The sequence below is a fragment of the Phoenix dactylifera genome, chromosome 4 (assembly GCF_009389715.1).
Source record: "Phoenix dactylifera cultivar Barhee BC4 chromosome 4, palm_55x_up_171113_PBpolish2nd_filt_p, whole genome shotgun sequence".
Classification (NCBI taxonomy): Eukaryota; Viridiplantae; Streptophyta; class Magnoliopsida; order Arecales; family Arecaceae; genus Phoenix; species Phoenix dactylifera.
The window spans coordinates 8,729,411-8,745,449 of NC_052395.1; the positions used below are offsets into that span (position 1 = coordinate 8,729,411).

At 38.6% G+C, this 16,039-nt stretch overlaps 2 protein-coding genes across 2 annotated transcripts; both read right to left on the minus strand.

Moving 5' to 3' along the window:
* Positions 1 to 3,221: 3,221 nt before the first annotated feature.
* On the minus strand, positions 3,222 to 5,558 carry LOC120110452 (probable aquaporin TIP4-3). The gene is made up of 3 exons (XM_039125481.1): positions 5,245 to 5,558; positions 4,900 to 5,147; positions 3,222 to 3,825 (listed from the first exon to the last, which is right to left on the minus strand). Exons 1-3 carry the CDS (start codon positions 5,369 to 5,371, stop codon positions 3,451 to 3,453), a joined length of 750 nt encoding a protein of 249 aa, XP_038981409.1. The 5' UTR covers positions 5,372 to 5,558; the 3' UTR covers positions 3,222 to 3,450.
* Positions 5,559 to 12,421: 6,863 nt separating this feature from the next.
* Positions 12,422 to 15,594, minus strand: LOC103715570 (probable aquaporin TIP4-3). The gene is made up of 3 exons (XM_008803248.4): positions 15,235 to 15,594; positions 14,900 to 15,147; positions 12,422 to 12,960 (listed from the first exon to the last, which is right to left on the minus strand). Exons 1-3 carry the CDS (start codon positions 15,359 to 15,361, stop codon positions 12,571 to 12,573), a joined length of 765 nt encoding a protein of 254 aa, XP_008801470.1. The 5' UTR covers positions 15,362 to 15,594; the 3' UTR covers positions 12,422 to 12,570.
* Between the last annotated feature and the right edge of the window lie 445 nt (positions 15,595 to 16,039).

Here is a 16,039-nt window from a genome sequence, read left to right on the forward strand (position 1 = left end):
GCCAGTGGGTAAAAGTAACTTGGCTTTACGACCCCCGCCAGTGGGTAATAGTAACTGGAAGAAGACCCTGCCAATGGGGAACAATAGTTGGCAAAGATTATGGCCCTCGCCAGCGGGTTACAGTAGCTCGGCATACGGCCCTCGCCAGTGGGTTATAGTAGCTTGGTTTAGACCCTGCCAACGGAGAACAATAGTTGGTAAAAATTATGGCCCTCGCCAGCGGGTTATAGTAGCTCGGCATACGGCCCTCGCCAGCGGGTTATAGTAGCTTGGTTTAGACCCTGCCAATGGGGAACAATAGTTGGCAAAGATTATGGCCCTCGCCAGCAGGTTACAGTAGCTCGGCATACGGCCCTCGCCAGCGGGTTATAATAGCTTGGCTTAGACCCTGCCAACGGAAAATAATAGTTGGTAAAGATTATGGCCCTGTCACGGGTAATAATAGTGACCATAGCTGCACTATCATCTGAGAGCACGAATTTCAAAGCATGAAATATGGCAAGCACGGATTTCAAAGCATGAATTATGATGAGTATGGATTTCAAAGCATGAAATAATGGCAAAGTTTTATGATGCATAATCACATTTATGATGTTGCATGAATGGACATGCATAGTTTTATGACTGGTTTGATTATAGAAAATGCTTTCTTTATTACAACTGTTTATTCTTCAAATAGTGCATTAGCATATAAAACATTATGCTTGATCTGATAAGATTATGCTTGTTAACTTACTGAGCTTTATAGCTCACACCAATTTATTTATATTCTTACAGATGAATAGGAGATGCTAGAACAAGGAGCGCGACATGCTTCAGGGTTAAGGGGAAAATAAAAAAAATATTAAATGTTGCTATTTTTAGATGTTTTGTAATCAATCTTTCACCAATGAAACATTTGATGACATTCAAGAATATAATTGTTTATAATTGATTTAAAGTTTTAAAGTGGCTGCGTGTTATTGTATGCTTAATTTTGCAATAGCACGGCCGTGTCATGATCCGAATTCGGGGTGTGACACCACTTGTCCTAAAAGCTTAAGTTGATAGGATGACGTAGATTTATTTATATATTTTATATTTTCTTACACTCTCTCTCATATGGGCCGGATTTTTCTTTAATGGGTGAGCCCAACATGTAAAATTTTTAATAATGGGGTTAAAGAGTGCGGAGACGGTTCAAACTCAAGACTTCTGCTCTGATACTATGTTGAAATTATTATTTTTCTTAAAAACTTAAGTTGATAGAATGAGGTAGATTTATTTATATATTTTATATTTTCTTACACTCTCTCTCACATGTGGGCTGGACTTTTTTTTTAATGGAGAGCCCAATATGTGAATTTTTTTTTTTAATAATAGGGTTAAAAAGTGCGGAGACAGGGTTGGACCTCTGCTCTGATACCATGTTGAAACACCACTTGTCCTATAAGCTTATGCTTAACCCTGTCTCTGCACTCTTTAACTCCGTTATTAAAAATTTCACATATTGAGCTCACCCATTAAACAAAAAGTCCGGGCCACATATGAGCTTAAGTTTTTAGGACAAGTGGTGATTTCAACTTGGTATCAGAGCAGAGGTCCTAAGTTCGAACTTTGTTTCCACATTCTTTAACCCCATTATTAAAAATTTTATATATTGAGCTCACTCATTAAAGGAAAATCCGGCTCACATGTGAGGAAGAGTGTAAGAAAATATAAAATATATAAATAAATCTATCTCATCTTATCAGCTTAAGCTTTTGGGATAAGTGGTGATTTCAACATGAAGCATCCTTGACAGCCTCACTTGCTCAACAGGACCCGTGTTCAGATGCCTCACTCTTTTCCACTTCTCCATTTCCTTTCTCCGGGGACCACTCCTACTACTTCATCGTCAAAACCCTAGAAATCCTTCCTCTCCTCCATATCGAACCCACCCAATAGTGATCCATTCTCAAAACAACATCGACAAGGCTAAAATAATTTCTGCTGCCGCCAAATACCCTCTTCTCTCCTCCGCCGAACCTACTTGTGCCACTCGAGCTCTTCAGAATCCTAATAGTACTTAGGAGCAAGTGTTGTCTAATCCCAACACAAATATATCCGAGATCTCCTCGAACATTTTCAGATGGCTGGTGCAAAGGCTATCGCTAGTACTGCATGCCATCTCTACCAATGGTACTCTCACACTTCATGATGGAACTCCTTCTGTAGATGCCGCCGAGCACAGGTGCATGGGTTGTGGGCGTGCTCCAATATTTTTCTCTTACTCGCCACGAAGAGCACCGACCAGGCGACCACGTCCTGTGTTTGAATTTGCCAAGGGGGCTCGGAGTTATGTTCATAGGGTGATTACGTACAGCTTGTCGGATAGGCTTATCTAGCGTGGGTGCTTGCAGGGATTTTGTAGTTGGTTTGGTGTGGAGATGGACATGGCTCGGAGAGTAGTAAGACATGGCCGGCAAGGAAAAAGGTGGTGAGGATAGGAAGGAATCTTTCTTCTTTTTGGGAAACTTTGGCTGGGCTTGGAGATGATTGGACACGATCGAAGACTAGGGAGTTGTAAGGCATCTCATTGAGGAAAGAACAAAGTAAATATCAAGCTTGCCTAATTATCCATGGATTCAAATTGACGCTATCCATAAATCTGGTAGATTTTTTTATTTTTTATTTTTTTATGTTTTTATGTTGATGTTTGGGCATGCAAAGGAGGGTGAAGCTTGCCTGAATCGAGAATTTTAATTCCAGGTCCAATCCAAATTAGAACCATCAGGTAGGTGGAGATTATTTGAGGTAGAATCAAATTCAGATCCAATAGGAAATTGTTACATGATATGCTCCAAATGTATCCCATGCCAAAATATCATCGAGTTCTCATATGCATATATTAAAGATTAATAGTCCCACATCAGATAGCTTAAGAACTCTTTTGGGCCTATCCATCTAAACGTACATTTGAATTTTCAAGATAGGATCTTAACGTGGTATCAGAGATAGATTAACGACTCTTGTGATTTTACATTTTTCCTTAAATGTGGGTGAGGTCTTCTTCCATTTCTGTTATTATGGTACTTCAACATTGGGTTGGATCAGAATAGGTTAAGTTAGATCAACCATATTGAATCATGGAAGTCGAACCATGGGGGAGTATCGGCCGGAAATTAAGCTGCTCCCAGGCCATGTACTGATTTCTAGGAATTTCCTACAGTTAGGATTCTAGAAGATTTGCACTCATTCCATTTAGAAAATCAATACAAATAAAATATCCATGAACATAATGACAGAAATACATGGGACATTCGTTTCACAAAGTGCAAATGAGAAGGCCCGACTTGAACATGACAATCATGTAGGCAAATCTAGCAAGTAGGCAGGTACATGTTTCACAGACTACACAAAACATAGATGATGATACGATTAAAACATCACTACCACCAAGATCCTTTTAATCGAAAGCTAAATGGACCATCAGAAACCATCATCCCGTGGGAGAGGTTCATGAGTCCTTATGATAAAAAGATGGTCGTAGATGAACCCAGCAAGCGGACCGCCGATTAGTGGCCCAACCCAATAGATCCAGTGGTCGGTCCAATCCCAGCTGGCCAAGGCTGGCCCAAAGGACCTAGCTGGGTTCATGGATGCACCCGAGAAAGGCCCGCCAGCTAGGATGTTAGCCCCAACTACAAGCCCAACAAGAAGAGGGCCCAGGCCGGCTATAATACCCTTCCTTGGGTCCACAATGGTGCCATAGACGGAGAAGAGCAAGGAGAAGGTGAGGACTATCTCCATAATTACACCTTGGACGGCGCCAATGCCAGCAGCAAGAGCATGAATTGGAGTATCCTGTCAACCATGCAAAATTTTTATTTATCAGGTTAGATGTGTAAGCTAGCTGAAAAGATTTATGAGTATAGAATTACACATCCATGCCTTAGCAAAAAGAAAAAAAGAAAAGAAAACACATCGATACAGAAAAAACCCTAGGAATGGCTAGGGTTGCCAATAACTGAACAGCTCAGGGTTGCTTGATGACAAGCTGGTCGAGTTAGGTGAGGAGATGAGCCATGCTCAAAAAATGATTCAAAGCTCAACTCACAAATGGGATAATCTTAAACAATTTTGGCTTTCGAAAATACAAACAAGCTGGGGTCCAAACTTAATAACAAGCTTGTTCAGCTGATCACAAACCTGCAGCCAGGCTTGGAACACTGTTGTCTAGCTAGTCAAGCCTTGCTGAAGCTTAGAGTAGCACTTTTCTACCATAAGTTGAGCCGAGGCAGCTTACTATTACGCTAACTTATTTGCAGTCAAACTGTGATCTGAGTGAAGGCTGTGTTTTTGGGCCTAGTGCATCTCCGACCAACCTTGTATCTGTAAATATCTTAGCCAAGGCCAAAATGTTCAGCATTTCCATGGCCTGAAGGAAGTGCAGCCAAAGGTGTAGTTTAGAACGTACTAGTATCCAACGTGGAATAAATTTACCAATTTCATCAGTTGGCATCCTTAATTAAGGTAAGGATCGGATTAAGTCTATCAAATGAGCCTACTATTGAGCTGAGTGCATGTAAGTTTTCTCGGTCTATATCTTAAGAGCTCGGTGTTTTTTCTTTCTTTTTGTTTTTAATAAGCTTTTTTTTTCCTAGTTTGCCAATATATCTATACCTATACGAACTTCAAATTAACTGGCTTGTCTCTTAATTGAACCTGGCTCGTTTCTTAATTGAATGGTTTCAAAATCAAGCCTATCTCGAGCTAAGCTTCATGAACATCTTGGTTTATTTGCAGAGCTAGCTGTTTTAACTTAGGGGTCAGGGCTACGTAAGAGGACTTTGAGATTTGTGTTTCAGGCATGATCGTTTCTTTAATATGGAGATAGATCTCCGGGCAGAGAGGTAATAGGGAAACTCTTGAACTCACCATTCCCCCGGTAAGGTACTTGAGGAGGAGGCAAGCCAGGGAAGAACCCAGCATCTGGGCGATGATGTAAAGGATAGACCGGAAGAGGGTGATGTGGCCGCCGACGGCGAGTCCTAGCGTCACCGCCGGGTTGAGATGGCCGCCGGAGATGTGGAGCCCCGCCGATATCATTACCGCCACCACCAGCGCGTGCGCCACCGCAACCGCCGTCAAACCCATTATCGTGTCCGCCCCTCCCGCCATCTTCCCTGCCGCGTCCACCACCACCACCACCTCAAAACCGTAATCACCAACCAAAATCTAAAAGTCGGAACTACCGATCTCCCAACGTATATGTATATATACCTGCGGTCATGGCGGCGCCGACACCGGCGAAGACGAAGAGGAAGGTGAGGACGACCTCTGCGAGGACGGCGCGGATGCAGTCCGGCTCGGCGGCCTCCTGCCGGCTTCCGAGCGCGATCTTCGCCATTGTTTTGCTCGGCGATGAATGGTTTTTTCGTCCGACGAGGAGGTCCGATCGGCTGCTGGGTGGCGGATTATAGAGCGGGTGTTTTTGTAGACGGAGGAGGCAGGAGAAGGTGGAGGGCGGACTTAGTGGAAGGAGATTTCATTTCATCACAGCCGGAGGCGGGTCGAGGGTGTATCTTTCGCGCGGAAGAAAGATTCACCTTCCTTCGCGCAAGCCACCGTTGGATCATCCACTGCTCGCTTTGCGATTTGTGTAATCGGATGAATTGCAGATTCGGAGCGCTTTGTGGATGATCCAACCGTGGATTCGCACGAAGGAAGGTGAATCCTTCTTCCGCGCGAAAGCTATAACCCCGATCCGCCCCGAGGTATCTCCTTGGTAGGTTGTATTTACTTAAATACCCCGCAGATGGGCATTAGTTGATGATGAAGTTTTTACTTTAAAAAAATATTAACAGAGAGTACCGAGGACTCGCACAGAGCTGAGCAAGCGTTGGCCTTAATGCGCAGCATAAGTAAAGTAGTAATCCAGTCGGCGATGCTATTTATTTTTTAAAAAATATAAATAATCTAAAGAGTGTCAAGCCCTCCGAAAGCTTGCAGATGTTCCGAAGCAGCAGATGCTGATCGTCACACTGTGCCGATCCTGAATCCAATCGATCATCGTAGCTGAATCATCTTTGAGATAAATTAATATTATCTGCACCCAATGCACGTCTCGTATATGTAATGCCTTCTCATGCAGCTCTTAATTCTGCTCTGATGATAGATTTGTTGAAGGTGTGCCTCACATTAAAATTTATCATAATCAGGTATGATGTGTATTCCATGCCTAAGCTGCCTCAAGAGGAATCTCCCAAGAATATACCATCCAAGGACCACATTTGAATGGTAATGATCCTTGTACGAGGTGATAAAGCAGTAGGAGGCTATGCCATTAATGATCATTACGACAGGTTGATTGCTGCAGAAGGTAAATAACTATTAAAAGTTACAGTTCCTTGTGTAGAACTAGTAGCAGCATGGGTTGATCTTGGTAAAACCATTCTTCATTATAGAGCACCACAGGCGTGGTCAGAAGGCTACTACTCTTCAATCATAACACGAATAAACTCTCATCCCACTGGCAGAATTAAAGTAAATCCATTGCTGAAGGATATCTTTCATTGAAAGACTGCTACAATCAGTTTTTTTAAGCCTCCCATGTATAACAAGAAGCTAATCAGGCTGCCAACTAGGTTGCAGTCCAGACACTTGACAATCATGAAGTTTTTTATCAGGATCAGTTCTCTACTCCACCGGCCTTGACCCAAATTTTTTTTGCAGATCTAATAGGTGCACAGAATGTAAGATATTAGCTTTGTCTTATTTGGGCTACGGCCTCTTTGTATATCAAAAAAAAATAATAATAAGGATCTTTTATATGTACTATTTAAATTTTAAAATCTTTTGGCTTGGTTAGACCTTTTCTTGAGTAGCTGGATTGTATTTTATTTTCTTGATCTCATCTTTATTGTATTTCCAATATTGACTCAGAGAGATTGAAGTAAAAAATAGATTCAAGAATGGTTTCTCCCTCAATGTCTCGCTCTTGATTGATAATTAGGTCATAGCAAAATATAATAATGTCTCATTCTTCTCATGTTTATGTACATTGCATTGAATTCTATAGGTTCATTTCATTCGCCTCCTAGTTTACGTACAATAATGCTAGCGCATCGGTGTAATCTACGAGCATCATGGCGAGGTAATTGAATCGTTGTCATATGCCACATTCGGTTCCATGCATGTCAGCATATAGAATTAATGGGGTGACTAAGCTCAGCACAAACAATATTTCTTGTTTTAATGGATGGCTAGGTTGGTCAATCCTGCCTCATTAGAGCAATTCTGAAAAGTGATTCAATGGCCTTAAGGAAATTTAACTTAGATGGAAGATGGCTCAAAATAACATCCACTTGTGTACTATACAAAATGCTGCTATAGTAGAGTAAATTGTTGTTATATTAGTATTGGTTGGATATCTCGTACCAGTTTGCAACGATCCTAACTATTCAAATAGCGATGTCAAAACAACAAGCAACTCTATAAATAAGCAAAGCATCTTTAGATCGAAATTTATTAAGATTGCAATAAAAAGTGGCAACAGCAAATGAGGGTAGGCTTTCCATGCTCTTTGAAGTGTCCACCTCATGTCACCAATCGAGCACGGGCAAATTAAAGCTACTTTTGAGCTCCAGCGTTGAGGTGGACTTCGCTTTCCAGGCTCTTTTCCTTCGATCGTTGCTTGCGGCATTATAATACTTGTAGTGCCATTGCATGCAGTCCAGGAGTGGAACTATGACACTGGAATAGTACTTGAGAAAGCAAAAGAAAAGAATTATTGTGTCGCAATTCACAAAACTCAATCTCAGATCTCGAGAACGATTCAACAGCTAGCTAAGCCATATGCATGAGGATGAGGAGGAGAAAAACTTTTCCTTTCCTTCGTCTGAAGCAGCAAGTGGATCACGAAAATGACGAGGAGGGTATGGAAATAATTGCGCATTTGCTTGAAACCCGGAGAGAGAACCGGGGGAGGTGCTTTCTGGCTGGAAAAATATTCTGATGTCTTTATGGGCCCTTGAGGCAATGGACGGAGAGACAATCGAATGCGAAGTTGAGAACAAAAGTAGAGCTGGGTCCCTCGAATCAGTATTGTAATGCCATCCGTGATGTCTTCTTTACTTTGTCGTGAATTGACACCACAAGAAGACAACAAAGTTTCCTCGAATCTCCTCCCGCGACTTCATTTACTTGCAGGGGTGAAAGTGGACCAAACAGTAACCATTTCGATCCATTTTTATTTTCAAATTTATTTAAATATAAATAAAAATTTATATTTATAACAAAAAAAAATAGATATAAATATTGATAGATAACTACTCGATCCATATCTAAATATCAGATTTTATTTATAATCCTATTTAATTTTATGTAGTACTCATCAATTTTTATTTATAGCCTTATTAATACATTATTAACTTGATTTACTATTTATTTAGTAGTATCTTTGCTTTTGAAGTCATAAAATTTAATTATCTAACTTATATCCATATTTATAGTATCGGATTTGTACCTATATCCGTTTAAAATAAATACGGATATCATCTTTTACATCCGACTAACATCCATATAAATATCTGTATTCGTTAAACAAAAAAATATAAATATAGATATACTGATAGGTTGTAGCCCTATAAATCATTTATATCGAGGAATAAAATAGCAATTTAAGTAAGAAATACAATAAATCCATGGCATTGTGTAATTATCATTGTTTTTCTTCTTTGTATTTGAAAATTTTGTATTAAAAATATGATTTGAATTGCTTATGCTGTTCATAGCACTGATGTGCTTTATATATAAGTTGAACGGTTGAACCTCTAGATATAGTAAAATACAATAATAAAATTCCATGATTATAGATAAAATACTACGGACTAGATATAATATAATATAATAGCAAAATCATATGATTTAATACAAATACTAAATTTGAATATAACAATCAGGTCCTATGATTTTTTGAGATTGATCTAAGTTGATATACTGCGATTGTGCATGAAATATATAGCAGATGTAATATCAAATATCGTATATTCTATAATAGGCGAGATTGTGCATGATTCTGAGCTGTAATAATATTAGCTATTCATGAGTACTTTAAGACAATAAACCAGAAATACAACTTATCGACCTATTTAGACATTAGTTATAATAATTGAACCATCAGGAAACATCACGAACCATATGATGAATGTATCAATATTAATCAAACAGCCTACTCATATCTAATGAAGTGGTGATAGGTGCATAAAAATGTACCTTTTAACAGGCTAAATTGTTAAAACTTAAGCATGATTTGGGCATTTTTATGATATTTTTCTAATCTAAGCTTTACTTCACAAAATGTCCAAATCTTAATTGATTTTGGTAATTTTATTGTTGGAATGGAGTTAAGGAGATTGAATGCCCTATTGCAGTCCAAATGAAATGAAACTTGGTGGAGATTAAGTAGACATATTCAGATTTCATATACATCAAGAATCAGGTCAATTGGAGCTCCAAAGAGAAAGTTATGAGGTTGCAAAGTTAGGTTTCCTTAAACCGCCAGCTTGGGCCCTGACAAATCGGACCTTTGTATGGTATTTTGATGATTTCAGGAGCTACAGAAGTCCAATTGAGCTAATTCAAATTTTGTTGGAAACTAGACTTCTAGGGATTTCCAATGACTTTAAGAACATAAAATTTGGAGATCAGATGCGATCTGGAGAGATTTCCGAATTTCATATTGACGTTGGCGCTCGAGGGTAAAGTCGGAAAAATGCATGCAAATATGTCTAAGTCGTGTTTCCTAGGGTTTTTAGCCCCAAAACCATATATATACTTGGAAGAGCTCGCCATTCTGAAGCAAAAAAAGCTGCATTACAAAGATATTGTAAAAAGGAGCTACAAATTCATGAAGAGCTAATTCTTTGGTGAAGCTAGGGATGAACTTGCTTGGATGATAGTAATTTCAGTTATATATGATCTATGTAATAGATTCTCATGTTGATACAATTCTTGTTTATCATCTCTCATCAATGGATCTTTTCTTGTGTTGGAATAATCTTGAACTGATTCCTTTCATAGATTCAGCCATGTCTTTTTCTATAGAATTGTTGAGGTGCTTGATTATGTCCAGATTTGATTGTTTATCTAGTTAGTGTGATTCTCTGCTGAAATATTGTCATTGAGTATATTTTTGCCTTTGAATCTGAATCTAATAGGATAACAATCCTTGGTTTTAAAAAAGAAGAATGATTTTCTAGAATTACCACTAAATATTTTGATTGTAATGCTATACCTTCCGATTAGAGAATCTGGTGCTATGATCTCTAATTGAGTTATCCAATGGATCAAATATGAATGGAATTACCTGATTCAAGTGAGGAATTTCCGATGCTTTGCTGCCATTAATTTTGGTCACATTTTTTCACTACTACAATCTAATTGTCAATTTACTTTTAAATATTCACATCACGTTTTACTGCTTTGATATTTCTTCTTAGTTTTGTAGTTTCTTTTAGTGTTTCTATCTTTTTCCTGTGGAATCGACACCCCAATCTATACTGCAATAGCCGCGTTATTCTTTCGGCGTAATCAAGTAATTGATCCAAATTATGGGTTACAAACAACGCATCTCAATAAGAGTTTACATGTATGACAAAGCACGTAAGCGCGGTTACTTAAACACCAAAGAGCTGGAGCTAATTAACGTTGTTGTTTATAGAAAGGGGGAAAGAAACAGGAAAACAACCAAATCGATATAGAGTGCAGGACACATAAGGTGAGCAATAGATGTGATTTATTTATTTATTTATTTATGTTTTGATGACCATGGACTTTACAATCCATCATGCACCAAAATTTGTTTTCGGTTTTTAACTCTTAAGTACATCAGCAACAATATTTTTTTTCCTTTTATCATCTTAAAATTTGCATTAAATGACACTCACATGCAGCAAAAATTATTGGCGCATCTCAATTATTGGTGGCATGCGCCAGCTTGATATAGTCTCTCCAAATGTTAAGCTTGATATAGTCTCTTCAAACGTAATTTTATTATAGAATAACCTCCTCCAAGTAGGCCTCCCTTCTAGCTTTTACCCCCCCCCCCCCCCCCCCCAAAAAAGGATCCTCTAATCAGATGAGGCGTTTAATGCTCCTTTCTCCCTCTCTTTTTTTACTTAAAGCTAAAATAAATTAAAGATTTATTTTACATAAATAATTTTCTAAAAATTCAAATTCGCATGAATATCCTCTTTCTTATATTTATTTTTGTACCCTTATAAAACACTATTTTTACACAAATGCCCATAGTATAACGGTTCTTCTAACATCATTAATAAAAACTATATTTATTTTAATTAAAAATAAAATAAAATTTTAAAATTATCTTTTTGTCCCTATTGCAATCGTCTTAAAAATATTTTTTTGCATATCTATCCATTAAGGATATTTTAGTCATTTTAATTTGAAATCGTTAATTTTTTAATGATGTTAGCTGGCGTGGGTGCATTGCAAAAATAAGGTAAAAAAAGTAGAATGACAAAACAAGTATTTTATGAGGGTATATATGCAAATATCAATTTTGGAAGAATATTCATGTGAAATTCGATATTTAAAAAGGTATTCATGCAAAAAAAAAAATCTAAATTAAATCATTCAATAGAAATCAACAAATAAAATATTTAACAAAATACTCCATTCTTTGAAAAAAAAAAAAAAAGAGAGTAATATATATCCCTAACGGTGGAATCTTGCTATAGCCGTTATGATCCGCGATAAACATTTACCTCAGTCATTTTTCTGGGCCACATGCTGTTATAACCGTTATTTTTTAAACCAATTTTCATCTAATAAAATTATTATCTTTTAGACTGCATAAACTCTTAACAAGTATGGATGAAAACAGATAATAGTTGTGCGGTTGAAGAGGCACCCCTTGCTTCACAACATTTAGGCTATGATGGGTGGTGATATGACCGTCTAGGCCAAGCATGTTTTCAGAGAGGCAAACGAAGCCGCGGACTGGATGACTTTATATGTGACTAATTACTTCGAAGGCACTCTGTGGGTTGGAAAAGGTTAGCTGCCTAGAGACTTCTTGTTTTCCGATTTTGTTAGATATATCTGTACTGAAACTGTATAAATCATTCGTTTCAGCAAAAAATAAATAAATAAATAATAGCTGTTATAATACTAGATTAATGGTTACTCTTTTCAACCTCGTTAAGGTTTTTGGTGACTGGGTGTTCTGCCGTCCTTCGCAAGAGCAGCATGTTTAAAGCTTCCAGCCGGTCATGAAGAGATGCAATCGACGATCATTTGTTGGAATTGCAACCCCTGGCATAGTCTACAAATAACCTCTAAATAATTTAATAGCCGTTACATTGAATCAGTTCAAACTTCACCTAATTTGTCAATAGGTTGGAGCTAACCGATTCAGTCAGAAGTCATTGAGAGCTAGATGTCAAATGTGACAAATTTATAAAGATAAAAAACAAACAGGCCCATCTTATACAGTTTACACAAGACATGAACTATGAAACAAGATATGACAGCTAAATCTAAGGATTGTTTTTTTTTTTTAATTAGGGAAAAAAGAAGACAGTGCTAAGTCGACCCTCGGAAATACTCTTGATCCCTGTAGAGAGGTTCATCTGTGCGTGCCATAAAGAGATGCTCATAGACAAATGAGGCCAGGAGACTACCAAAGAGTGGCCCAACCCAATAAACCCAGTGGTTAGTCCAATTGTGGCTGGCCAGGGCTGGCCCAAACGACCTAGCTGGGTTCATGGATGCACCGGTGAAGGGCCCGCAGGCTAATATATTAGCCCCCACCACGAGCCCAACAAAAAGAGGGCCCAGGCCTGCTATAATGCCCTTCCTAGGGTCCACAATGGTCGCATAAACGGAGAAGAGGAAGGAGAAGGTGAGGACTATCTCCATTATAACACCTTGGATGGCCACCATACCAGCAGCAAGAGAATGGATTGGAGTATCCTGTTACACATTGCAAAATTTTCAGTTAAAAGTGTGAGATGGAGCGAAAAGAGTTCGAGAGTAAAGACATTTATACACCACTTTCATTTTTATGAATCAGGCTCTCATTTAATTCTTGAGATCTTTCCCTGTTAAGCAGGATGATTCAAGTAACTAATGTTCCTGACTGAAACTCTTGTTCAAATATTTGTGTACTAAGCCTAGGTGAGTGCCAATATTTGTGTAAGAATACATGAACAAAGAGATACTTTAAGGTGGTGGGGTGAGGGAGATGGTCCCCTTCTTTTGGGCATTTATCTCTTAAAGTTAGGCATAGGTGATTGTATAAAACAATGTATCATTATATATAGTTATATATCAAGGAATAAAACGTAAATGAAAGATGGCCAAAGAAAACCGGTTACGTTTCGAGTGTAAGCAATTTGCCTGATCCCAAATTGAGATATTTTTCGATTGTTCTATTGTATAAAGAAAAAAAGGCCAAGCTGTTCATGGCATGGCTTGGTGATAAACTCAAACTGTTCGAGGTTCGGTGCTGCTATGAGTGGATGAAACTATTCATGAATCACTTAGGTTTACCTTAATGACAAACTCGATCGTTTTCATCTGCTTAAATAATAAGCCAAGCTCAATCTTCTTTTAAAAAGCTTGACTCTGAGACAGCTAAGCTTGAGAATATTGAGCTTGCACTTCTAGGCTTGGCTTAGGTAATCTATGACGCCCAAATTTGCCTTAAGAAATAAATTGTTGCCTGAGGCTAGACATAGAGTGGAAAGCATGGTCTCAAATTTGGCATTGTGAACCACCTTGATAGAGAGAAAGTTTTGAAATTCAGAGAAAACTTCAATGATTGGTTGAAAGTTATTAATTTTTTTGAAAAATAAAAATTAAAAATTTAAAGCATAGAACATAAAAATATGAGAAATATTTTTTATTCCACCTGCCATTTTTATACCAAAAATACCCTCCACTTCACATTTATTCTAGCTCTTAAAAAAGAGAAAAATCTAAAGAATTTTAGTCTATTTTTTGAAAATTCAGTTTGATAAAAATATGGAAAGACATCTCCTCGGTGAAATTATTTTTGTGGGACTAACTTCTGGGTTGTTTTTGGAGACCCAATTAGGTAGAAGCATGAAATTTTCTTCCAAATGAAATCCTGCTATTCAAACATTGCTTTTAAATATAAAGATATATTTATTAGAATTGTTATATAGTCCGTACAAAATATACTTAAAATTTTATTTTTTTTCTCAAAAAATACATTGCAATACCCGGTGGCTAGTTTCTTTGAAAACAAGTAGAAAGGATGCAAAAATGAGAAATGACAATAACAGGAAACACCATCTAGCAATAATAAATGGTATCATTATTCTGCAATGCAAGAATTTTTAATTTGATCATGGATACACCGTAAAATTTGTGTCCTATTCAAGAATAATGTAATGGTTGTAGATCAATTTTTATGGAGAATGATGTGGAGAATCACTTGATCAAAAAAGAAATGGAGAATAATTCAAAGAGTACTGTTATATTGGACTTAATTGGTGTAGATGAAGCTAAGCTTGGACCAAGCCTTAAATAATTTTCTATCTTTTGCTAGTACATCTAAATCTAGAGCCTGACATAAATCAAATCGATGACTCCGCCAGTATTTAGTGTGCATTGGCACAGCTAAGTTATCATTACTTCTAAAGCCAAAAGAGAATATTCCAGGAAAAATTAAGACTTGGCCCATGGAGTGACTGTCATTTAACATTTAGTTTGTATCGATCAAATACTTTATTCGGAGCCCCTGGCTCTTAATCCATTTCACATTTAGTTCTCCCTTTGAGTATATGAGGATGATGCAAGGACTAGCCGTTTACTGTGCGTGTGCTTGAGAGAGAGAGAGAGAGAGAGAAGGGAAGAATGTAAACGATGACTGTTGTTATCTCACCATTCCTCCCGTGATGCGCTTGAGGAGGAGACAAGCCATGGAGGAGCCCAGTAGCTGGGCGGTGATGTAAAGGATAGACCGGACGAGGGTGATGCGACCCCCCACGGCCATCCCCACCGTCACAGCCGGGTTCAGATGGCCGCCGGAGATGTGGAGGCCCGCCGCTGTCATCACCGCCACCATCAGCGCGTGCGCCACCGCCACCGCCATCAGCCCTACTATCGCGTCCTTCCCTCCCGCCATCTTCTCTGCCGCACCCACCGCCACATGGAAACCACAAATTATCCCTCAACCATAACACAGCCAACGATTACGAATCCATCATACGTACGTACCTGCAGCCATGGCAGCTCCGACACCGACGAAGACGAAGAGGAAGGTGAGGATGGTCTCGGCGACGACGGCGCGGACGCAGTCCGGCTGAGTGGCCTCCTCCCGGCTTCCCACCGCTATCTTCGCCATTATTTTGCTGGTCGGCGGTGGGATAACTGCTGGTGTTTATGCGGGGTTGGCTCTCCCAGTATCCACACAAGGACGGAGCTATAGCGTGCTTTTTCTTACTTAATTATTACCCTTCAGTAGTCAAACTTATTAGTGAAATATTAATTGGTGAAGAGACCATGGTAAAAACCTATCCGAATCCAAATTCCAGTGCAGGTTTTGGATTGCACCGGTAGTTTCCTGAACGAGGTGTAATTATCTCAGATAAAAATCTATGCATTAGGTACCACGGAAATAACTGCTGTCAGTGATGCTGTACCAGGGATTGTGGTTGGCTTGGCATCGTATTCTTCTAGTAGAAGTTAAAATAGTCGACATCCTTTAAGGTTGCGACTGCAAATCATCAGTCATCTTTGCATTAAATGGGTTCGATGCCCAGCCAAATTATGGTCCATAGTGCATGGATGGATGAATGATTTATTATTTGAAGCTCTTCAATTCAACCCCGAGGCCCGAGCTATGGAGTATCTATTTTTATTTTTTTTTATGTTCTTTCAAAAAAAAGGTTGGAAGCAAGCAGGGTTGAAATTGGTGGAAAGAGGTGACTCAAACGCAGGTGGTTAGCTAACTAAACAAGTTGGCATCTTCATAACTAAATTCATGCCTATAATTGTTATGATAAAATACGATTTTCTCTAT